The sequence below is a fragment of the Cetorhinus maximus genome, chromosome 15 (assembly GCF_964194155.1).
Source record: "Cetorhinus maximus chromosome 15, sCetMax3.hap1.1, whole genome shotgun sequence".
Lineage (NCBI taxonomy): Eukaryota > Metazoa > Chordata > Chondrichthyes > Lamniformes > Cetorhinidae > Cetorhinus > Cetorhinus maximus.
In genome coordinates this window covers 17,209,327-17,234,546 of record NC_135893.1, presented here as the reverse complement: position 1 = coordinate 17,234,546, position 25,220 = coordinate 17,209,327, and the positions used below count along the sequence as shown (strand labels likewise).

The 25,220-nt window shown below is 46.5% G+C and overlaps 1 protein-coding gene across 1 annotated transcript in view; it reads right to left on the bottom strand.

The window, feature by feature from the left end:
• The window catches only part of LOC144690429 (chromodomain-helicase-DNA-binding protein 5-like), a 93,783-nt gene that overhangs the window by 35,559 nt on the left and 33,004 nt on the right, over positions 1–25,220 (bottom strand). Inside the window, exons 5-20 of the mRNA XM_078557930.1 lie at positions 24,418–24,548; positions 22,396–22,522; positions 21,429–21,595; positions 20,412–20,636; positions 19,507–19,710; positions 17,589–17,800; positions 16,812–16,943; positions 15,694–15,802; positions 14,929–15,120; positions 13,989–14,189; positions 12,912–13,049; positions 10,709–10,830; positions 3,616–3,789; positions 3,379–3,520; positions 2,230–2,361; positions 740–857 (exon numbers count right to left, since the gene is read on the bottom strand). Of these exons, the coding sequence (XP_078414056.1) occupies positions 740–857; positions 2,230–2,361; positions 3,379–3,520; positions 3,616–3,789; positions 10,709–10,830; positions 12,912–13,049; positions 13,989–14,189; positions 14,929–15,120; positions 15,694–15,802; positions 16,812–16,943; positions 17,589–17,800; positions 19,507–19,710; positions 20,412–20,636; positions 21,429–21,595; positions 22,396–22,522; positions 24,418–24,548 (2,526 nt within the window). The remainder of the gene's footprint in view (positions 1–739; positions 858–2,229; positions 2,362–3,378; positions 3,521–3,615; positions 3,790–10,708; positions 10,831–12,911; positions 13,050–13,988; positions 14,190–14,928; positions 15,121–15,693; positions 15,803–16,811; positions 16,944–17,588; positions 17,801–19,506; positions 19,711–20,411; positions 20,637–21,428; positions 21,596–22,395; positions 22,523–24,417; positions 24,549–25,220) is intronic.

Below are 25,220 nucleotides of genomic sequence, written 5' to 3'. Positions count from 1 at the left end.
TACTGATAGGGGGCGGCGCGGTCTTGGGTTGTCTGAACACAATCATATAGAATCCTAGACAGCTCAGAAGGAGACCACTCGGCCCAGCCTGTCTGTACTGGCCCTCTGACGAATTATCCTTGAGTCTCATTCCTGACCCTTTCCCCATACCCTTTTTAAAAGATATTTTTACAAGTAACGATCCCTTTTCTCACTGTTTTGAGAATCCAATTCATAACAATGCCGCATTTAAAAACTACTCCTGAGCCTTCACTTCGTTCTTTTGACGATTATTTTAAATTTATTCTCTCAGTACCCACAATAGGAATAATTTTTTCTCATGTTCCTCATCAATACCCTGCATAATTATGAACATCTCTAGCAGGTCTCCTCTCAGCTTTCTTTGTTTTAATGTAAAGAGACCTTATTTTCTCATCTCTCCACAAACTTAAAGCTTCTCTCATCCTTGATATCTTAACAAATCCCTTCTGAATCTCGTCTGCAACCTTGACAATCTTCCTAATGCAGAGGTCTCCCAAACTGGGCACTTTCTTACATGCAGCACAGCAAAGTGTTTTCTCATTGGTTTTGAGTGTATTCTGCTGTAGTAAGGAGGAAGTTCTTTATTTCATAAGGCCCCGGGACTCCTCAGTCATCAAGTACTCAACAAGGTCAATAGGTGAAAGATGCATTATTGGTTTCCTAACAATCATAAGAAGGAAAGAGAAAGCTCCCTCTAAACCCGCCAGCTTCTGCTCACCATTAAACCGATCAATAGCCTCCTGCCGCTGATTGCCTGTGATGCTTCCGTCTATCCGCTCGTATTTGTATCCATCATACTCCAGGAAATCCTCCAGCAGATCCAGCATTTTGGTCATCTGTCAGTCACAAACAGAACTTTAATCCACAACAGGAACCCTCAATCCTAATTCGCACCAAATCCCATTCTCCCCAGCACACTCGCTTGGCCTACTCTGGCTCCTGCTCGAGCAACATCTCGAAATTTAAATTTTCTTACGCGCGCTCAAATCCTTCCATGACCTCACCCGCTCCCTTTGAAGTCAATGAACTCTTTGGATTGTAATCACTGTTGCAATGTGGTAAACGTGGCAACCTATCTATGCACAGCACGAGCCCACAAAACAGCAATGAGGTAAAAGATCAGTTAATCCATTTTGGGCTGTTGGTTCAAGATTAAATGCTGGTTAGGACACCAAGAACTTCCCTGCTCTTCTTCCAATAACACCATTAGATTTTTAGAATTCATCTGAGACGACAGACAGGTTTAAAGTCTCTTTCGAAAGGCGACCCTTCGACAGTGCAGCGCTCCCTCGGTACTGCACTCGGTGTGGCAGCCTGGATTATGTGGCTCAAAACTCTGGAGTGGGATTTGAACAGGAATGCTAACAACAGCGCCAAACTGACACCTTAGACAGAACTGAGAGAAGGCTGACCACCAGTGTCAAAACATTCACGGTTAATCCACACACTTTCAGGAGGGCTCACTGGACAGGGGACGGGGCTCCAGCTGAGCTTCCCCTCCCTAACCAAGGAACACAGAGGCTGATCACATCTCACTATCCCCAGCCAGTACTGGCTCAGTGTCACAGTGAATGGTGGATTTATCCATTTAACTGACTGGTGGGGAGGTCTAGTCTTGTTCGTCCTTTGAGGTGAAGATGACCATGATAATCAACTGCGGTGTTTGGTGGGGCTCCTGTGGGTATGTTTGCAGTGGTGGGGGTGAGGGGAGGTTGAAAGTGGTCCCATTCAATGCATCAGCTGGTGTCAGCCTTGGTTCATTGGTAGTGGTCTTGCCTCTGGGTCAGAAGATTGTGGGTACAAGTCCCACTCCAGGGCTTAAGCACAAATATCCAAGGCCAACACTCTCAGCACAGTACCAAGGGAGTGCTGCACTGTCAAAGGTGCCACCTATCGGATGAGGTGTTAAACCTAGGCCCCATCTGCCCTCGCAGATGGACATAAAATATCCCCAGGCACTAATTCAAAGATCAGCAGGGATGTTCTCCCCCGTGACCAGGCCAATAATTATCCCTGGAACAACATCACAAAAACAGGTTAACTCCTCATTATGACATTGATGTTTGTGGGAGCTTGCTGTGTATGAATTGGCTGCAGCATTTCCTACATTACAACAGTTACACTTCAAAGGTGTAAAGTAATTTGAGACGTCGGGTGGTTGTGAAAGACACTATATAGGTGCAAGCCTTTCTTCTCCCCCCACACTACCTGAGAGAAGATCAACACTCTGTGGCCTTGGCTGTGCAACTTCTTCAACATCTTCTGCAGGAGTATCAGCTTCCCTGAGGACTTCACCAGCGAGTTCCCATCGTATGATCCATTCGGTAATACCGGAGCTTCCTGTCAACACCAGCAAGGCAGCATTCAACATTAGCACAGATGTCAAGGTGCACAGTGAGATCCCACACCCGCCCGCCTTTGCTCCTCTCCAAGAAGCACAATTCCTCAGGGAAGTTTAGTACCAGTGATTCAAACGTCAGGGCTCCATTTACTATTGATCATTCTCAGGGTGTGGGCGTCACGGGCAAGGCCAGCATTTATTTCCCAGAAGTTGCGTGATAGCCTCTTTGAAGCAGCAGGTGCTGATACAGCCAAATGGCCTGCTGGGACTGGTTCACCGATAGACCCAGGCCAGGTAAGGACAACAGGTTTCCTTCCCATTAGTGAATCAGTTGGAGTGTTTACAATAATCCAACAGCTCCATGGTCACTTTTACTGAAACCAGATTAATATTTCTGGAATTTTTAAGAACTGATTTCAAATCCTCAAACTGCCCTGGTGGGATTTGAGCTCATACTCCCTGGACTATTAGTCCAGTAACAGTAACTACACCACTATCTGTATTACACACCACCAGTTGCCTCAATGCAAACTGCATTGGACATCACCCCATTAGACGGTCAAATTGTCCTAAATTACCAGTGGCTCTGCTCATGATTGGGAACATCTCACACACCTCACTGGGGTCCTGACAGAGGGAACATATTTTCATCCCGTCATTGCTGAATGCAAACCCAGGTCACTGGGAGGTAAATACTCAAGCCACTGCACAACCTCGTCCCTTAACCTCAATCAATCATAACCATATAAATGGTTATAGATGCACTTAAGGGGAAGCTAAACAAACATAAGGAATAGAGGAAAAGGAGAGAGGACAGGCGGTGGTTCAGGTATTGCCCAAACATCAGCATGAATGAAATGGCCGGTTTGGGTGCTGCAAATTCTGTGCCGGTCACTGAGGTGGGGCTTCAACCCACACGTGAATTGAGGTAAAGTAACACGGAGTTAGGGGTTACGTGTAGACCCCCCTCCCCTTGGAGAGATCCCTTTTCTGTTCCCTCGACATTTGATACATACCACTGCAGCCACTGGAAACAAATATGGGTGGTTACAACACTTCTTCAGATCCATCATAATGTTCAACAATGACACCTGGTTCCCACCGCCTTTCGAATTCAGAGCCTCGAAATTCTTGGTCAAGATGAACTTGTAATATTTCCTATGAGGACACACACACAAATATCAGAACCAGAACATAAGGATGAACTGTCGGCACCTGGATGCAGATTCCCCGTTTGAATTTTCCCAACTTACTTCTGCATGGAGCTCAGCTCCACTCGAACAATCAACTCTGTCTTTGACGGCATGTTCTTAAAGACATCAGCCTTGAGACGCCTCAACATATGCGGGCCCAGGAGATCATGAAGCTTCTTAATCTGGTCCTCCTTCGAGATATCTGCGAACTCCTCCAAGAAACCTTCCAGGTTACTGCAACAAAATAGGAACAGTCACTGGTGCTGCCATCCCATCCTCCAGTGCTGGACTCAGTCTGCTTGAAGACCCATCCATCTCAGCCCTTTTCTCAAACCAGTCCCTCAGCTAGACAAGTAAAACTCCATCTTTTACTCAAAGGCGAGGGCCATGGGAGAACCAGTCACTCGTGCTCTGGCTCCGACCCTGTCCACACCACCTGTATTTCAGTCTACCCCCTTGGCAGGGGTCTGCCATCCTGGGCAGTTGTGCCGTGGCGCAACAAGACTCCAATGCAGCATCCCAGGCAGCAAGGCAATAGTCACAGCTCCAACGTAGTGGGTTCTCAATCCAAATCCAGAGGAATGGAAGGAACATTGTGGAGGGATTTTACTCCTATCTCAGGGGGAAAAGGCATCTCCATTATCCGGTGTAACAAAGGGGGGTCAAATTCAAATTTGGCAGGGGTGCAAAGCAAGCATGCATCAGACATCCTCATACACACACCCTTTCCTTTTCATGGAAGCTACATGTATAGCAGATGTTCAATTCATTACAATCCCCTTTCCCCATCTCAACCACTCATCCCTCTTTCTTCATCACAGCCCCATTTCTCCCCTCTCCATTACAGCCACTTCCCCCCGCATCAAATGCCATTTGAAAAGAGTTCCAATCTTTTCCCACCTCTCTGTGTGTAGAAGTGTTTTCTAATTTCACTCCTGAAAGGTCTGGCTGTAATTTTTAGACAATGCTCCTTAATCCTCGACTCCCAAACCAACAAAAGTGGTTTCCCCCTATCCACCCTATCAGTTCCCCTTAATATCTTGAAAGCTTGATTAAAAATCACCCCATATCTTCTGAATTCCAGGGAATACAATTCTAGTTTGTGTAATCTCTGCAGTCAATTAACCCTTGGGAGTCCAGGTATCATTCTGGAAAAGCTGCACTGCACTCCCTCCAACACCAATATATCCTTCCTAAGGTGCAGTGCCCAGAACTGCCTACAGCACTCCAGGTGAGGTCTAACTGGAGCATTGTAAAGCTGTAGTGCAAGTTCTACTCTCTTGTATTCTAGTTCTAAGAGACCATAACCATAAGATGTAGGAGCAGAAGTAGGCCATTCAGCCCATCAAGTCTGTTCCGCCATTCAATGAGATCATGGCTGATCTGATAATCCTCAATTCCACTTTCCTGCCTTTTCCCCATAACTCTTGATTCAACATAAAGGATTCTATTAGCCTTTTTGATTATTTTTTAGATTTGCTCATGATATTTTAATGATCTCTGTACATGGGCCCCTAGATGGATCTCCACTGTTTCCAGCTTTTCATCTTTCAGAAAGCACTTGGTTCAAAACTTCTTCGGTCCGAAGTGGGTGACCTCACATTTGTCTATGTTGAAATCCATTTGACATAATTTTGCTCATTCACTTAATCTATCAATACCTCTTTGTAATTTTATGCTTCCATCATTGCTTACAAACTTGGATATGTGGCTCTTCTTCCCACACTCTGAGTTGTTAATAAATATGAATAGTTGAGGACCCAACACTTATTTTTGTGGGACACGACTAGCTGCATACCATCAATTAGAAAATCTGTCTATTATTCCTACTCTGTCTCCTGCCACTCAGCCAATTTCCTAACCAGATCAATAATTTGCTTTCAACTCATGAGCTCTAACTTTAGCTAACAATCTCTTATGAAGGACTTTATCAAATGCCTTCTGGAAATCTACATAAGTAACATCCATTGACATTCTCCTCTCTACTATTTTAGTTACCGCTTCAAAAAAATTCAAACAAGTTCGCTGGGCTTTGCACTATCCTTTATAAAGCTATGCTGGTTCTCCCTGATCAGCTGGAAATTTTCAAAGTGTTCAGTAGTTTCACTCTTAACTAGAAACTCTGGGAATAGCCCGGTAACTGATGTTAGGATCAAACTGGTCTAGAATTCCCTGGCTTCCCCTTCTCACCCTTTTTAACAAGAGCAAAGTGCCACACATACTTTTCCAATCTAAAGGAACGGCTACCAAATCGAAAGCTTTGTAAGATTATAGTTATACCGTGTATAATGTCTTAATAACTACTTCCTTTAGAACCCTGCGATGAAATCCATCTGGTCCTGGGGGGTTGTCACTCTCCAGTGCCATCATTTATCTTCATTTTGCCTACATTAATTTTGGCGAGTCCCTGTCCCTGATTCAAAATTAGTTTCCATGGAATCTGCAGCATGTTATCCTCTTCCTCTACTGTAAATATTGGCAGAAAGTAATGATTCGAGCTGTCTGCCATTTCCTTATTTTCATTTACAGTTTCACTTAGCAGTTTTCACAGGGCTCACATTGCTCCTGACCACCTTCCCTTTATTAATAAAACTTGTGTTGATTTTGCTATCACTTGCAAATTACTATTTTGGGAGAGGCGATGGCGTAGTGGTATTGTCGCTGGGCTAGTAATCCAGAGACCCAGGGTAATGCTCTAGGGACCCAGGTTCGAATCCAACCATGGCAGATGGTGAAATTTAAATTCAGTAAAAATCTGGAATTAAAAGTCTGATGATGACCATGAAACCATTGCCAATTATTGTAAAAACCCATCTGGTTCACTGATGTCCTTTAGGGAAGGAAATCTGTCGTCCTTACCGAGTCTGGCCTACATGTGACTCCAGGCCCACTACAATGTGGTTGACTCTTAAATGCCCTCTGAAATGGCCTAGCAAGTCGCTCAGTTGTATCAATCCGCTAAACAGTCTAAAAGGAATGGAACCGTTCGGACCACAGGGCATCAGCAACAACAACGTCAATCTCAGCCCTGTCGACCCTGCAAAGTCTCCCTTACTAACATCTGGGGGCTAGTGCTAAAATTGGGAGAGCTGTCTCACAGACTAGTCAAGCAACAGCCTGAAATAGTCATCCTCATGGAATCATACCTTACAGATAATGTCCCAGACTCCACCATCACCATCCCTGGGTATGTCCTGTCCCACCAGCAGGACAGAACCAGCAGAGGGGGCAGAATAGTGGTATAGAGTCGGGAGGGAGTTGCCCTGGGAGTCCTCAACATTGACTCCAGACCCCATGACGTCTCATGGCACAGGTCAAACATGGGCAAGGAAACCTGCTGATTACCACCTACCGCCGTCCCTCAGCTGATGAATCAGTGCTCCTCCATATGAAACACCACTTGAAGGAAGCATCGAGGGTGGCAAGGGCGCAGAATGTACTCTGGGTGGGGGACTTCAACGTCCGTTACCAAGAGTGGCTCGGTAGCACCACTACTGACCGAGCTGGCCGAGCCCTAAAGGACATAGTTGCTAGAGGTGGGTCTGCGACAGGTGGTGAGGGAACCAACAAGGGGGAAAAACATACTTGACTTCATCCTCACCAACCTATCTGCCACAGATACATCTGCCTAAAACAATATTGGTCGGAGTGACCACTGCACAGCCCTTTTGGAGACAAAGTCCCGTCTTCACATTGAGGATACCCTCCATCGTGTTGTGTGGGACTACCGCCATGCTAAATGGGATAGATTTCAAACAGATCTAGCAACTCAAGGCTGGGAAACTGTCAGGTGCTGTGATCATCAGCAACAGAATTGTACTTGAACACAGTCTGTAACCTCATGGCCCGGCATATCCCCCACTCTACCAGCACCATCAAGCCAGGGGATCAAGCCTGATTCAATGACGAGTGCAGGTAGGCATGCCAGGAGCAGCACCAGGCATACCTGAAACTGAGGTGTCAACCTGGTGACGCTACAACATGGGACTACTTGCATGCCAAACAGCTGAAGCAGCATGCGATAGACAGAGCCAAGTGATTCTACAACCAATGGATCAGATCGAACCTCTGCAGTCCTGCCATATCCAGTCGTGAATGGTAGTGGACAATTAAGCAACTCATTGGAGGAGGAGGCTGCACAAACATCCCCATTGTCAATGAAGGGGGAAGCCCAGCACCTCAGTGCAAAAGATAAGGTCGAAGCATTCGTAACAATCTTTGGCCAGCAGTGCCAAGTGGATGATCCATTTCGGCCCCCTCTGGAGGTCCCCAGCTTCACAGATGCCAGTCTTCAGCCAATTCGATTCACTGCACGTGATATGAAGAAACAGCTGAAGGCACTGGATACTGCAAAGGCTATGGGTCCTGACCATATTCCAGCAATAGTACTGAAGACTTGTGCTCCAGAGCTTGCCACACTTTTAGCCAAGCTGTTCCAGTACAGCTACAACACTGGCATCTATCCCGCAATGTGGAAAATTGCCCAGGTATGCCCTGCACACAAAGCAGGACAAACAAATCCAACCCAGACAATTGCCACCCATCAGTCTACTCTCGATCATCAGTAAATTGATAGCACTGTTGATGACCCCTTCTATCAAGCGGTACTTGCTTAGCAATAACCTGCTCACTGACACTCAGTTTGGCTTCCGCCAGGGCCACTCAGCTCCTGACCTCGTTACAGCCTTGGTTCAAACATGGACAAAATAGCTGAACTCCAGAGGTGAGATGAGAGTGACTGCCCTGACGTCAAGGCAGCATTTGACTGGGTGTGACATTAAGGAGCCTGCTGGTTGGTGTCATACCTAGCACAAATATAGGATGGTTGTGGTTGTTGGAGGTCAATCATCTCAGTTCCAGGACATCACTGCAGGAGTTCCTCAGGGTAGTGTCCTCAGCCCAACCACCTTCAGCTGCTTCATCAATGACCTTCCTTCCATCGTAAGGTTAGAAGTAGGGGTGTTCACTGTGACTACAAGAGTAGGAATCCTGCAGCCAGTAACTTCCCTCCTGACTCTCCAAAGCCTGTCCACCATCTACGAGGCACAAGTCAAGAGTGTGGTGGAATATTCCTCACTTGCCTGGATGAGTGCAGCTCCAACAACACTCAAACAGCTTGACATCATCCAGGAAAAGGCCTGCTTTATTGGAACCCTTTCCACAAACATTCACTCGTTCCATCACCAGCGCACAGTACCATCTGCAAGATGCACTGCAGGAACTCGCCAAGCCCCCTTAGGCAACACCTTCCAAACCTACAACCACTACCATCTAGAAGGACAAGGGCAGTAGACAGATGGGAACACCTGGAAGTTCCCCTCCAAGCCACTCATCATCCTGACTTGGAAATATATTGCCATTCCTTCACTGTTGCTGGGTCAAAATCCTGGAACTCCCTCCCTAACAGCACTGTAGGTGTACCTACACCACATGGACTGCAGCGGTTCAAGAAGGCAGCTCACCACCACCTTCTCAAGGGCAATTAGGGTTGGGCAATAAATGCTGGTCTCACCAGCAATGCCATGTCCCATGAATAAATAAATCAGTAAAAAGTTTCCCAATTTATAGCTCTTACTCTCTGCTTTATGATGTTTTGTTGTTCTTTAAATCTTTCCCATTTGCCAGATCTATGCTATTGTTTACATTTGTGTATGCTTTTTCTTTTAGTTTTATGTTGCTCCTTACCTCTTTACTCATCCACGGCTATTTCTTTTTTTAGTAACTACAGCTCTTGCCCCTTAGGGCTATAAACTGGTTCTGTACCACATTAAATTATTTTTTGAACACCTCCCCCGGTTTTCTAACACTTAATCCATTAACAGATTTGTCCTAGTTTACTGTGGATAGCCTTTGTCTCACTACATTGAATCCAGCCTTACTTAAATCAGAAGGCTGTGTTTATTTGTAATATAACAGCAGAAGGAGCAATTCCTGCACATGCTCAGCAGCAGTCTCAGTGGCAATGTTTAATGCTGACAGACAAGTTGGCTTGACACAGACTAACAATAAAGTTCAGGTTATCTATTTTTAGTCTGTGCACTCCTTAACCAATTTCAAGTTCTTGTATTTAGCCTACCTATCATTTAGCTCCTGTGCCCTCTGTATAACATGCTTCTTACGATAAAATAAGATGTATAATCAGGAAATTTCAGAAAATTAAAATCTTAAATCTCAATGTAGAGAATTGATTATAATATTTAGTTTAAGGTAACTTATTGGTAAAATTCAATAAAAGAAAGCATTTTGACTAAAATATTTAAGAAAAAAAATAATTACCCAATGTGGGATTCAAATCGACGACCCTGGGATTAAAAGTCCCATTAACGACCAATTCAGCTACCCAGGTTCTGTAGAAACTCCCTGCACAAAGCCTCAACACACTGGGTCTAGCCTAAGGAGACAGCACTCACATAAAATCTCATTGATATTGCAATCCCGTCATAGATTGGAATCTAGGATGGTTGTTGCCAGAAAATTAAATTTTTCTATGTGCTACACTGAAATGCTACGTGGAATTCCCATTATAATACCACATGGTGATATCAAAGGCAACACATACACACATGTAGGTATTGAACTGTCACTTTGGAATTCCCATGAAAAATGCTTACATCGCAGGTTTCAATGCAGTGTGAGACTACATAGCCTTCAATAGATACAAACTCTTGCCACTGACCAGTAAGGTATCAGGAGCAGGTGTGTATGTGCCAGTGGCCTCAGTGTGGGCCAAGTGCGCATCAGCAACTGTTCCTGATGCATTTCAGGTTGGCAGCAGGAGTTACAGTGAAATCTGAAACTTAGCAGCTATTTCACATTTCTCCCTTTCAAACACTGTTGAACTTGATCACAATATCATCACTATTAAAAAAAAATGTTCATGCACCATTAGGCTGTGGACTGAATCTGTTATGACCTACCCCCTTCTGCTTCCAGGAGATACTAAGGCAGGAAATGATCCTGAACACACAAAAAACTCACTACGTTTCTGACATGAGCTCATGTGTTTAACAGAAGTTAGAAACCTCATTAAAACAGCTCTGCCTTTGCTACATGCTTGTCTATCTCTGCATGTATATATTCTACCACTTCATACCAGCTACCAGGAGGTCTAAACGTGAAAAAGAAATGAACATTTTAAAACAATGAAACTTACTTAAAGCGTAGAGGAGTGAGGAAGTTCAGCAAGTGGAAGAGCTCCTCCAGGTTATTCTGTAGTGGTGTCCCTGTCAGCAGCAACTTGTAATCAATCTTGTAAGCATTTAGCACCCTGAAATACTAAAAAATTCAATGCTGAGAAATGAACACCTCCTCACAAACAGAAATGTAGGGCCAGACGGCAGCATCAACAGAATCACATGACCCACACTTTAATTTACAGGTGATATGCTATTGAATTGCTATAGTATTTTTTTAAGGGTCTCTCCCCCTTTTCCCCACCGCCACCTGCCACCAAAGGCACCGACTTAACAATCATACAACAGGAGGCTACCATTCGGTCCATCATGCCTGTGCCAGCACTTTGCAAGAACTACCCAATTAGTCCCACGCCCCAACTCTTTTCCCATAACCCTGCAAATATTTCCCCTTCAGGTACAGTATTTACCCAATTCTCACTGGAAAGTTACACATCATCCTGACTTGGAAATATATCGCCGTTCCTTCACTGCCGCTGGGTCAAAATCCTGGGATTCCCTCCCTAACAGCACGGTGGGTGTACCTGCACCACATGGACTGCAGCTGTTCAAGGCAGCTCACCACCACCTTCTCAAGGGCGACTAGGGATGGGCAATAAATGCTGGTCTAGCCAGCGACACCCACATCCTGCTGGGGGAGGGGAAAAAGAACTACTCCACCTGCATTCTTCAATCTGCATTCCAGATCACAGCAACTGGCTGAGTAACAAAATTTCTCCCCTCTCCCCTCTAGTTCTTTGGCTGTTGCCTTCAATGTTCCGGTTACCCAGCTTCTTCTTAATGACTATTAAAACCCTTCACAATTTTGAACACCCTGATTAAATTTCCCCTCAATCTTCTCTGCTCAAAGGAGAATAATCCCAGCTTCTCCAAACTTTCCACATGTCTAGATTAGAGTACTCCTGGCTCCAGACATCACTTGTATCTCTTGCTGGTGGGGGTGGAGGGCTGGTAGCCATTACTACTTGCCAAAAATGAATGCTGTGTGAACTGATTAAGTTGGGTTCCTATTGGAGTGTGAATCTAGTGGCAGCTTAGACTAACATTGGCTGCATTTGGTAAGCTTGACACAATAAAGCTCAGAAGCCCTCATGATGCAGAGTGTGATACATGGATCAGCAGGGATCCACATTTTCACTCAGAACAGCATGTTGGCATTAAGCGTGGCAAAGTTAAGGTTTTGGAGTGGAGGATCTTTGTATTTGAGGAGCAACTAACTGTGCTACAACTCATAGAGAGACTGAAGGGTGTCTGGATCATACTCTCCTTAATGCAGTCACACAAGAGGCAGGATCAGCCAGTTCAGGGGACACAATGTAGAAAGGGAGAAGTGGGTGATCACCACAGGGACAGCAGCAGGAGACAGGACTGACAGGAGCCAGCAGCCAGGCCTGCTAGGAGCTGGGAAATGGAAAGATGAGGACAATCAGCTTGTGGCTACAGACCTGGTGCCGGGTGGGAGGGTTTGTGTCCTTGGCGTGGTAGGGTGAACAGGGAAAGACTATTCCTTCTGGATAGGGAGTCAGTGATGAGGGGTCATCAATTTAAAACTACCTTAGGGAGCGAGGAGCAAGGTTGGGATATATTTCCTTGCAGTGGGTTTTTGGAAAGTGGAATGTTTCGCCACATGGAGGTAAAGATCATTGCAACTTTTAAGGGAAAATTTCACAAATATTTGAGTCAGAGGTAGATCTAGGGCTACAGGGAGTGTTGGGACATTGGGATTAGTTTTGGATTGCACCCGCAAAGAGCCAGTACAGACACAATGGGCCAAATGGCCACCTCCTGTATTATAAACCTCTACAGCTCCACTGTCCTGCACTTGCAACACGGATCAATTTAACTCAATAAACTGCTTATTACTTCACCGCTCCTCCTCGTCATTAGGCTGCCAACTATCCCTTGGATACAAGTTTCAGAGACTTCAGTGATCCTCTGGTACCAACTTACCATTCTTCACCTACGAGCCTTCAGAGTGAAGGTCAGCAAGATGTTCAGCTGTGAACACCACCGCCCCCCTCACCCCACCACCCTCATCCAATCTCCACATATTCCCCTCCCAAAAAAAATGCGCCAGATTTTGGACCCCAACCTCTGCCAACCCCTCCCCAGCAGACAGTCCCCTCCCAAAGCCCAGGAGCAGCAAGACCGCATCACACTTACTTTGGACTGGTTATTTTTCAGCCTGTGAGCTTCATCCACCACAAGACACGCCCAGTCGATGGATCCCAGGATCGTCTGATCAATGGTGATCAACTCGTATGACGTGAGTAGAACATGAAACTTTATTTGCGCCTCACTCTGAAAACAGAAACGTTTCCTCCCATCATCAATCCCAAACACCCTGGTTACTCAGCAAAAGGTCAAGGCCCTGGATGGGCAAATCAAACCAAATCTACAAGAACTGGAGACAAATGGACTGATTTGAGATGCAAGTATTTTACTCTGGATGATGAGCTTCAACTTAGCGTCACCGGGAACCTTCTACATTCTCACTATCTGTTCTCAGTTACAACTTCATGAGCCCACCAAGGAAAAATAATACTGCTTTGCTTTTTATCTCTCCCTCATCTCCTGAAAGTGCTAGGCCCAGTTTCACACTCATCTTCCAATTCCTCATCAAGACAACCATTTTGCATAAGTGTAGATATCAAGGACATTGCAACCAGGGCCCAGAGCTGCCCTCGCCCAACACTTCCCGATAGGGATCATCGGATAACGATCAGGAGCGAAAATCCAGACATATTTTTCCCTATCCTGCCCATAGTACTGCCCCAGCCACAGGTGCCAGCTGAGTGCAGTCCAATGCTGCACAAACCAGAGATTAAGTCTGACGTGCCCCGGCCTGTAGGGCTCAATACCCAAAATTGATTGGCTAACTGAGCCATTAGAGGATCGATACTGTGACTGCAGCGCAGAATAACTCACCCAGGCTTCTTTGACAGCACCTCCCAAGCCCCAATAGGTGCATAGGCGGCATCACAATCTCCAAGTCACACGCCATCCTCACTTGGAAAATATATTGCCTTCCTTCATCGTCAGTGGGTCAAAATCCTGGAACTTGCTACCTCGCTAGTGTCGGAAGATAGTCACTACGTAGACTGCAGTGATTCAAGGTGGCAGCTCACCACCACCTTCTCAAGGAAAGCTCCAGATGGACAAAAATTGCTGGCCTTGCCAGCTATTCCCACATCCTGAGAATGAAGAAAGCAAAGGTCTAATTCAAACAGGGATACTCACCTTCATCCTGAAGGTTTTTCTCCCACTCTTGATTACATTATCATCGAAGCAGAACTCATTCTCTCGGATGACAGCTCTGCAGTCTTTGTCTCCTGTGTAAGTCACCACGTAGAAGCAAGGTGCCCAGAGTGTGAATTCCCGCTCCCAATTAATAATGGTGGACAACGGGGCGCTCACCAGGAAAGGTCCCTTGGAGTGGCCCTGGTAAGAGAGACAGTACATCCATCCTATTAAGTCTCTTGTGTCAGTGTGGTTGCAACACTGCAATGAACTGATTCGCCCTTGCCAACCATGTGACATCACAGACCAATCAGGTCCAGGGCAAAAACATATCAGGCAGCCATTTTCGTTGCCAAGACGTCTGCATGATATTTTTGGTGTTAGGAATCAAACGTGACAGCGACAGGCACAACCCAGAAATCAAGCATTTAATTTTGTCAATGAGCAACCCTTAAAGAGATCAACTATTAATTTAAACTTTCACTCCAATACACAGAAGAGTAAATGAAGCCCATATATAATCAACGTTAAACACTAAAAGGACAAGCCCAAATTATCAGCATAGTGGGTCAAGAGGTCACAGAGCTAATGTTTAGAGAAGAAACATCAGAAAAAAAGTCTTCAATCAGCGTGTTAACCAACTAGAACAGTCTGAAGAAGAAAACGGTGAGGTTACGGAAAATAAAATTAGACACCATGATGAGATGTAACAGAGAGGTGGACATTGATGAAAGAGTCAACACAGTAGAGGGAGAGGCTTCAAGGGGAAGTCAACGTACTGGAGGGATGAGCTGAAAAAAACAGTCCTGCTCCCAAGCTTCGAGGAGAACTTGTCTCCTGTTTACCTATACGTCAATCACAAAACCCAGAGATCTCTACTCCTCACTCTAACCCCACTCTACCCCTGACCCCATAATCTCAAGCGCCAACCGTTCCTCACCTCTTTGAAGAGAGAGTACAGAAATACAATAGTTTGAACGGTTTTTCCCAATCCCATCTCATCAGCCAGGATTGTGTCAGTGCCCTGTGCCCAAGAAAAGCGTAGCCAGTTCAGCCCCTCCAGCTGGTAAGGGTGTAGGTTGCCTCCTGTGACATCAATGTACTCTGGCTGCTTGTCAAACTTCACGGTTGGCTGTGGTGAGATAGAAAAGTATATAATTATCCACAAGGAAAAAAAAAGTACAAGAGGCACTGAGACTGACGAGGCTGTTTCTGGTGTATTTAATGCATAACCGGTGAGATTTACTGCAGCCTAGCACAAATCAGGTATCTCAATTCTGAAAATTCCAGAAAACAGTCCGGCTAACAACATAACTGACGGGATGAAATTCTCCTCTATTCACTGCCCACATGGATCTGTATCTAACCCCGTGCTGTACCTGTCCTGGGAGTGTTTGATGGGGACAGTGTAGAGGGAGTTTTACTCTGTATCTAACCCCGTGCTGTACCTGTCCTGGGAGTGTTTGATGGGGACAGTGTAGAGGGAGTTTTACTCTGCATCTAACCCCGTGCTGTACCTGCCCTGGGAGTGTTTGATGGGGACAGTGTAGAGGGAGCTTTACTCTGTATCTAACCCCGTGCTGTACCTGCCCTGGGACTGCTCAGATGGGGCAAAGAAGAGGGAGATTAACTCTGTATTTGATGACACCCAGTCCAAGGTCTGCACCAACAAATACTGCCCCTACCGATGCTCCTCATCACTTACATCCACTACAGGCTGTGCTGGGGGCGGGTCGAAGATCAGTTCTCTGGCTTTCCGGCCTTTTTTGTTCAGCTTTCTCACCGGTCTTAAGTCTTCACCCAAAATCAATTGCCTGGAGGGAGAGAGAAAGAGAGGGAGAGAGAGAGAGAGAGCGGGACCGAGAGATGGTGAAAATCTGAGCCTGTGACATGCAGCACCCAGAAACGGAAGGGCATCATTAACCAACTTCTCCCCCTCAGCACCCAGTTCAGTCTGCCTTTCTTCCAAGGGTGCAAATCATCTTGCAGTACCTTACCTCAGCACTGAGACTTCACAGCCAGACAAGAGTGAAGCATCAGTGACCCAAGTTTTGCCCAACTTTTTTTTTTAAAGGATGTGGGAGATTTTAGTTGCAAGGTTACACTTTTTCCTTCTTGCATAAATGTTTTTGAGGGAAACAGTAAGGCCTGCAAGGTCAATTTCAGAGCATCAAGATTCAGCTACACTTTAACTGTAGCTTCTGCAACAGCACTGCCCAAACCCTCGACTTCCAACATCTAGAAGGACATGGGCAGTAGGCACGTGGGGACACCATCATCTCAAATTCTGCTCGGTGTTATAAACTATCCTGACTTGGAAATTATATCTCAGTTCCTTCGTCGTTGCGGGGTCGAAATCCTGCAGTTCTCTCCCTAACACGACCATGGGGGTACCTTCAAAATATGGACTGCAGCAATTCAAGAAGGCAGCTCATCGCCACCTTCTCAGCGGCAATTAGGGATGGACAACGAATGCTGTGTTTGCCAGTGGGGCCCATATCCTGCAAATGAGTTTTTAAAAGAATAATCTAGGACTGTTGCCAAGTGAAAGTCTGAACCAGGAAATTGTAACCGGTTCCCTTCACCACAGGACATTGGTGAATGAAGCAGGTGTTTACCCAAAACCAACATCTCTCATGATATATCTCTAGTTCTAGCCCATTATTACCAGGTTTGTCCAGTTCAGTTTCACGCCTTGGTAAACCAGGATTTGACTGGGTCTCCAGTAACACGTCCACTATATTTAAATTAAAGTAATCGACAGTGAAGCCACTCAGCCTGTTTTAAGAGGGATGAAGATTAAGTTTATTAAGGAGCACTGACCTGTGATTCCAGTACATCTCCTTCATAATGTCATAATCTGGAATGTCAAATTCTTCAAATTCCCAGGTAGCCTGGTCATACGGCAGCTCCCTCCACTTAATCAAATAGTGCAAATCACCCTTCTTATCAAAGCTGAAAAAAAGGAAAAACCTAAGTCTTTATATCCCATTATGTCAACGGTACAACCTGGGAGCATTTGATGGGACAGTGTAGGTGGGTGGAGCTTTACTCTGTGTCTGACCCATTCTGTTCCTGCCCGGGGAAAGTTTGATGGAGCAGTGGAAATATCCAAGCAATCAATCTAGCCTGGGTTAGAATTCTGTTTCCCAAAACAACAGAACAATGACTTCACCCAGCCCCTGCCTCAGGTCCATTTGCTGCTTCAGTATTCGAGAGAATCATGCCACAAGGAACAGCTTTGAAAAATTAACCAACTCATTGTTGCAGGATTGACAGGAATTATTTCCTCTGGTTCGGGTGGGGGGTGGGGGGAGGCAGTCCAGAACAAGGGGGCTTAACCTAAACTGCTAAGGGGTGATGTCATGAAGAACTTCTTCACACAAAGTGAAGTGGAAATCTGGAACTCCCTCCCACAAACAGCTGTCGAGGCTGAGGGTTGATTCAAACCTGAAAGGGCTAGAATTTTGTTGAGTAAGGGTTATTAAATGTCACTGTGCAGTCATGGGGTTAATGGTACAGATCAGTTATGGAATCGAATGGCAGAACATGTCCCAGGGTCTCAATGGCCTACTCGAGTCTCTAAGATCAGCTCCTCACCTGTGGTTGATGATTCGATGAACAATGAGCCATTCGGGTTTGATCCCATATCGATAGTATCGCTGTTCCATCAGCGCAAACTGGGGATCTTTGATCTTCCGCTTCTCGCTCTTCTCTTCATCGTCCCCAGAGCCGTAATCGAATGGTGGCGGCTCATCCATATCATTCTTCCTTTGGAAGTTCCGGAACATAACCGTGTGGTACAGCTCCAACTGGAGACGGCAGAGAGAAAATTATGTTTAACACAGGCACACATGCATTTCTTGCCAATTGTCTCACTCCTTCCCTCAACCCCATTTCGACCCTGAAAGTGGAGACAACGAAGGTTACAATGAGCTTTGCACGACAGAGCATTGTGTAAGGTCTGTTGTTACAATTATGAGGTTTTTAAGATGGCTATGTTTCGAGACTGTCTCTAATTTAGGGTTAAATGATGGGAGTCATGTGACCTGTTCTGAGGTTTGCCTGACAATAGACCTGGTGAGGGGGCTGTTAACGATTAAAGGGGGACCTGAGTTGTTTTGCTGGAAAGAAGGTGTAACTTGGAGACTTCCAAGCAATGGCAGCAGCATCTGCGTTTACAGTGTTTAGACTGATAGTCTCCAAAGTCCCAGGGAGGTGATAAGAATGTTGGGTTGTAAACAGTTATGTTTTAAATTCATCCATTTACTTTCAAGATAGGGTAGATTTGATGCTCCTTAGTTAGGCCAGGTTTAGATTAACGTGAGGAGGTCTGGTCTCCATATAATAAAAAAAGATGTGGTGGCACTGAAGAAGGTGCAAAAGAGATTTACAAGGATGATGCCAGAAATGGGAGCATTAACCTATCAGAGAAGATTGAAAAGACTTGGGCTGTTTTCTCTGGAAAAGAGAAGACGGAGGGGTGACCTAATAGTGGTCTTTGAGATTATGTTAGGGTAGACATAGGAAAGGCATTTCCACTTGCGAGCAAAACCACAACCAGGGGCCATAAATATAAGATAGTCACTAATACATCCAATCTTAGGAGAAACTTCTTTACCCAGAGTGGTTAGAATGTGGAAACGGCTACCATAAGGAATAGGGCGAATGGCATTGGTACATTTAACGGGAAGCTAGATAAATACACAAGGGAGAAAGGAATAGAAGGATATATTGATAGGGTGAGATGAAGTGGTAGGGAGGAGGCTCGAGTGGAACATAAATACCGACATAGACCAGTTAGGCCGAAAGGCCTGTTTTGGTGCTTTAAATACTACCTTCTTCTATGTAATATTTTTCCCTAGTTGACCTCGAGTTTTTTTTCCAAAACTCTCCCAGGCTGAGTCAGAATGTCATGGGTTCAAGTCCCACTCTAGAGGCTTGAGCACACAATCCAGGTTGACATCCCCAGTGCAGTACTTAGGAAGTACTACATTGTCAGACAATGTTAAACCAAGGCCCAGCGTTTCTTCTCAGCTGAATGTAAAAGATCCCATGGCACTATTTTGACGAACAGCAGGGCTGTTCTCCCTGGTATTACGGCCAATACTTATCCCTCAACTGACATCACTAAAAGCAGATTATCTATCTGGTCATTATCACATGGCTGTTTGTTGGATCTTGCTGTGCACACATAGGCTGCTGGGATTCCTACATTACAACAATGACCACACTTCAAAAGTACTTCATTGACTGCAAAATGCTTGGAACACCCTGAAAGGTGCTATCTAAATGCCAGGTCTTCCTTTATCCATCTTCAGGGTCAACTCTGCACAGCGAGTGTCTGATCAGTGAGCAGCATCACAGTAAGCCGCTCATGCTCATAGTCAAGGTTCATACCCAAACACTGGCTGCTCGAGGCAGGTAAGCAGAGGGTGCCTGAGGTCTGGGGAACCATTGGATCCACAACAGGTGAGGGCTCACGCCAGAAATACGGGACTTTGATTGTTCAACCTACCTGCAGTTCTGTGGCCCAAGAACAGTGCCAGTAGGACAGCCCTACCCATTTCACAAAGAATTCTCTTTCTGGCCGTCCTTTCAGGGCCTTGGGCTGCTCGGAATCAGTGGCTTCTCCTGTCAGACCTGGAGGGGTGCGTGGGAGTGGGGGTGAACCCCATGACCAATGCAGGATTCGCTGCACTTTGCCTTTTAGAGGTGTGCACTAGAAACAAAAATTTACACTTACTTATGACACATTTGATACACATAACCTGGCTGACCCATAAATAGAGCTCGCACCTCTACACACCATAACCTGGCTGACCCTTAGAGAGGAGTCTCATCTCTACACATCATATTCAAAAGCAGGGACAGCATATAGAGGAATGTTACGCATGGGAACATTATCCCTTCTCCTGAAGCAAACTATTCAGCACCCTACCCCCTACAATTCTCTCCTCTCCTGTTCCAAATATGTTGATTCCTTACTATAGGATGTCCCACAGCTACAGGCTGCTCTTTGAGACCCCATCTAACTGGCCAGTATTGAAGTTCACCAGCTGGCTATTGGCTTGTCCGCAGCTTGCACATAGCTGGACGCATACACACCCCCACCCACCCACCCCCACCCACCCACCCCCACCCGCCCGCAGGCACAGCCCCGCCCGCCCGCAGGTGCAGCCCCGCCCGCCCGCCCGCAGGCGCAGCCCCACATGCACACACACAAGCAGCAGTCAGTAGATTTCTTTTCCCTAACAAAGGATCCATTATCTTTCTGACTACTGTCCTGGACAAGAAGCATCCCAGAGGTGATTTAGGTCAAACCACCCCACCCCATAACAAGTTGAACTCAAAAGGAACCGCTCCAACCAATACGATAGTTCATATCACAGCCCACCGTGATTGGAGCGATTATAGACTCACCAAGCAACGCGGACAAATCCACTCTCCATTCGGGATTTCAGGTAGTGGAGGGTTAAGGCAGTGAATGTGATATGAGGAAGGACAGGAGTCACAACATAGCAGCTCGCCTCCATCCTTGCAGACTCTGCAGAATTCCATGTGATCATCATCTTCCTCCTCCACTCCCTCGTCATCGTCTTCATCTTCCTCATCCTCTTTAGCCTCCCACTGGATTCCTTCCTTTTCCTGGAATCATTATACAGGCTACATTATAGCATACACACACACATGCACACACAAACACACCACAGTAGCTCCCCAGGCTAACTTCATATATGCTCAGAAGGACAAGGGAATCAAAGCCTCGGGAATGCCAATACCTCCAAGCTCTCCTCCAAGGCACACAACATCCTGACTTGGAAATACATTACCATTCTTTCATCAATACCGGGTCAAAAGCCTGGAACTCGCTGCCTAACAGCACTGTGGGAGCACCTTCGATGCTGTTTAAGTTGGTGGCTCACCACCACCTTTTCAAGGAGGTTAATTAGGGACGGGTAATAAATGCTGGCCTTGCCAGTGCTGCCCACATCCCAAGAGTTGTTCTGAGCAAAGATACAAGTGTGGACAGGGCATTCAGTCGACCATCACAGCTGACAGGATGAGATTAAGGAGGCTGGGAGGAGGCTTGTGTGGAGCATAAACACCAGTTGGGCTGAATGGCCTGTTAGGTTGCTATAAATAATACATAACTCGACGAGTCCAATCCTCACCCCAACATTAACACACACACTTATTTTCCAGCAGTGGTGTCACTGGAGAGTTATCAGGCATGGGGCACCCAGCAAACCTCTCTTCCATTTACACAGGACACAAATGGGACTTCACCATTAACAACTGGGCAAGATCAGTGAACACAACTTGGATCAGCTCTGGGATCTTGTGTGGTCGAGCGACTGGAACATAAACCCACAAGGCACATTAATAACAAGTAGGAGGAAGCACAGTCTCCAGCAAAGCAGGAAACTAACAACTTACACAGTGCAGGCAGCTCCACTTCCCCTCTGGGGCCTTCTCCAGCTCTGGGTCCAGGCAGACTAAGTGATAGGCCCTAGGACATGTGTCACACAAAATAATCTCCCCTCCTTGCTGGCACACTTCACAGTAATCCTGGTGATCCGTCTCATACCCATCACCTTCCTCCACTGGGAATTACAAAAGAAACAAGAGTCTATGAAATTGGGGTGTCCCAACACAATGCAAGGAGAAGGCAAACACACTCTCCAAAGATAATTTTGTACGTTTTATGGGGGAAGTAAAGGTAACAAGGCAAGCAGTACAACTCCAAGGTGAAAAAGACTAGAAGAGAAGGTAAGCAGTGGTGACTTACTAAACTCCGTGATTAGGTTTTAGAAGCCTACAGCGTAAAACTAAGGGAGGTCCAGTAGGAGAATGAGTCCGATTGTGAAACAGCAAAGTTAGTTTTAATTTCAATGCAGTGTGGATGCAGAGGGGAGAAAGAATGTGTACTTAGCAATTATATGGAACTTAAAAGAGTTAAAGACCAGAATCAGAGGTTTGGGTAGTTTATATGTAATATAACTGACAACCAGGAGTGTTTTTTTTATTAGTTAACTCTCTCTCTCTCTCTCATCGACAGGTCCTTGCTGGGTTGCAGTTCAATAACTCAAGGTCAAGGTGGGGGAGGGGGAAAGAGAAGGACAGGGAGCCTAATCACTTGACCTTCTTACGCTCAGGAGCATGAACCCCCGACTCGTTTTCCCCCCTTCCTCACCCTACCCCAGTGGCACAATTAGAGCACCAGCCCAGTCAGGATCTGCAAACTCAGCACAGAAAAGGGCCTCTGGTCTTTAACATTCTGCAGACCTCGTGAGGTGGTGGCTCTGTTAACTAAATCCACTGACCCATCCAGTAATGCCCATTCCCTACAGTTACACCAGTGCATCCCAACAGAGAATCTGTCAGAAAGAAGCTCAACATTTACATTTTTTCTTCCTCTTGCCACCTTTCCTCCTTCTCTTGCCCAAACCAGCAGAGCCCTCAGACCTCACGGAGTAGCTGTGGACACTCGCGTTGTCTAGGTCCGATTCACCATGTTCATCCTCCTCACTCTGCAGACACAAGCACAACATGCACAAGGAGAGGTGAAAGGTGACACATTTCCACATCCCAAACTTTACTGTGCCAGGGTTCAGTTCCATCAACACCAACTCTTCCTCTGGCATCCCATACATACGAACTAGAAGCAGGCCACTCAGCCCCATCCAGCCTGCTCTGCCATTCAATAAGATAGTGGCTGATCTCCACATTCCCACCTACCCCCGATAACCTTTCACCCCCTTGCTTAACAAAATCTATCTAGCTCTGCCTTAAAAACATTCAAAGACTCTGCTTCCACTGCCTTTTGAGGAAGAGGGTTCCAAAGACTCATGACCCTCAGAGGAAAAACTTCTTATCTCTGTCTTAAATGGGTGACCCCTTATTTTTAAAACAGTGACCCTAAGTTCTAGATTCTCCCACAAGGGGAAACATCGTCTCCACATCCACCCTGTCAAGACCCCTCAGGATCTTGTATGTTTCAATCAAGTCGCCTCTTACTCTTATAGGCCTAGCCTATTCAACCTTTCCTCATAAGACAATCCACCCATTCCAGATATTAGTCTAGGAAACCTGCTCTGAGCTGCTTCTAATGCATTTACATCCTTCCTTAAATTAGGTGACCAATACTCCAGATGTGGTCTCACCAATGCCCTCTATACCTGAATAATAACCTCCCTACTTCTATATTCAATTCCCCTCACAATTAACAATAACATTCCATTAGCTTTCCTAATTACTTGCTGTGCCTGCATACTAACCTTTTGCGATGCAATAGGACACCCAGATCCCTCTGCATCGCAGAGCTCTGCAATCTCTCACCATTTAGATATTAAGCTTCTTTTTTATTCTTCCTGCCAAAATGGACAAATTCACATTTTCCCACATTATACTCCATTTGCCAGATCTTTGTCCACTCACTTACCTACCTATATCCCTTTGTAACCCCCTTATGTCCTCGTCACAACCTATCCTATCTCATCCAAATGAAGTAACCCCACCAGTGAACACACAAAAAACTCCCACACGCCACCCAGAAACACCGCCACCCCCATGCACTCCCCCACACACGCCCACCCCCACTTGCCCCCTGCACACACCCACCCTGGCACACACACACCCCCACACACCCCACCCCGGCACACGCACACACGCACCACCCACCCCACCGCACGCACTCATTCACACCCCCACATGCACGCCCCCACCCACGCCCCCCCCACACAAGCCCCCCCACACACAACCTCCCACCCACACACACACAACCTCCCACCCACACACACACAACCTCCCACCCACACACACACAACCTCCCACCCACACACACACAACCTCCCACCCACACACACACAACCTCCCACCCACACACACACAACCTCCCACCCACACACACACAACCTCCCACCCACACACACACAACCTCCCACCCACACACACACAACCTCCCACCCACACACACACAACCTCCCACCCACACACACACAACCTCCCACCCACACACACACAACCTCCCACCCACACACACACAACCTCCCACCCACACACACACAACCTCCCACCCACACACACACAACCTCCCACCCACACACACACAACCTCCCACCCACACACACACAACCTCCCACCCACACACACACAACCTCCCACCCACACACACACAACCTCCTACCCACGCCGTCCCCCCCGCAACACACACACACACACTCCCACCCACGCCCCCACACACATACACACACCCACTCCCCTACCCCTCAGCCCCGCCCCCACCCACAATAGGAAAGGTTAGGAACAAGAGTGAAGGGCATTTGCTCTGATGTGGTAACTCTCCCATCAGAACCTCTCCCTCTGCTGCATCGACACTGCAGCTAGCCTGAAATATATGGGTCAATGGAATGGCGAGCTGCCTTACCGAAGACCCCTTCTTCCGTTTGCCACTGAATCCTCCCAGTTTGATCTTCAGAGGTGCCATCTTCTTCCCTTTTGCTTTCTTCTTCAACTCAGCTGCTCGAGCACTCTTACTCTTTTTCCGGACCCCTGGACCTGTGACCAGACAGTGACGCTGGTGAAACGCAGAACGGGTATTGGGGGAACCTGACATTGATGCTCTGCATTCCAGGTTCCTAAAATAATTGACTGTCATTGTGTCCCCTCCCTGCCTTTCAGATTTCACCCTTCCACTCCTGGAGATGGTGAATCCCAGTTATTTTTGATGCAGCAGCTTAAACAGCAAAGCACTGGCAGAATATCGGGCCATAATGGGCCTCACAATAGAGCCTGGTCCTGTCCTCACCAGACGTCCGGACATGCACACTTTTCATCAGGATCCAGTGATCAGAATCATCCAATCATACTGCACAGAAAGAAGCCATTCGGCCCTTCGTGCCTGTGCCAGCTCTTTTGAAATATCTATTCTATTGGCCCCTCTCCCTCACCACTCTTTCCCCCCACCTAGCCCTGCAAATTTCTCCTTTTCAAATATTTATCCAGTTCCCTTTTGAAAGTTGCTAATGATCTGCTTCTATCGCTCTGCTCTGTCAGTCAGTGCATTCCAGATCATAACTCGTTGGGTAAAAACAAAATGAAACCCCTCACCCTCCACACTCCACCCCGCCACCCGCCCAGGGTTTTGTGCTGATTTCTTTAAAATGTGTGTCCTCTCGTTACTGACCCACCTGCCAATGGCCTTAGATGGAAGAGCCCTGGCTGCACTGT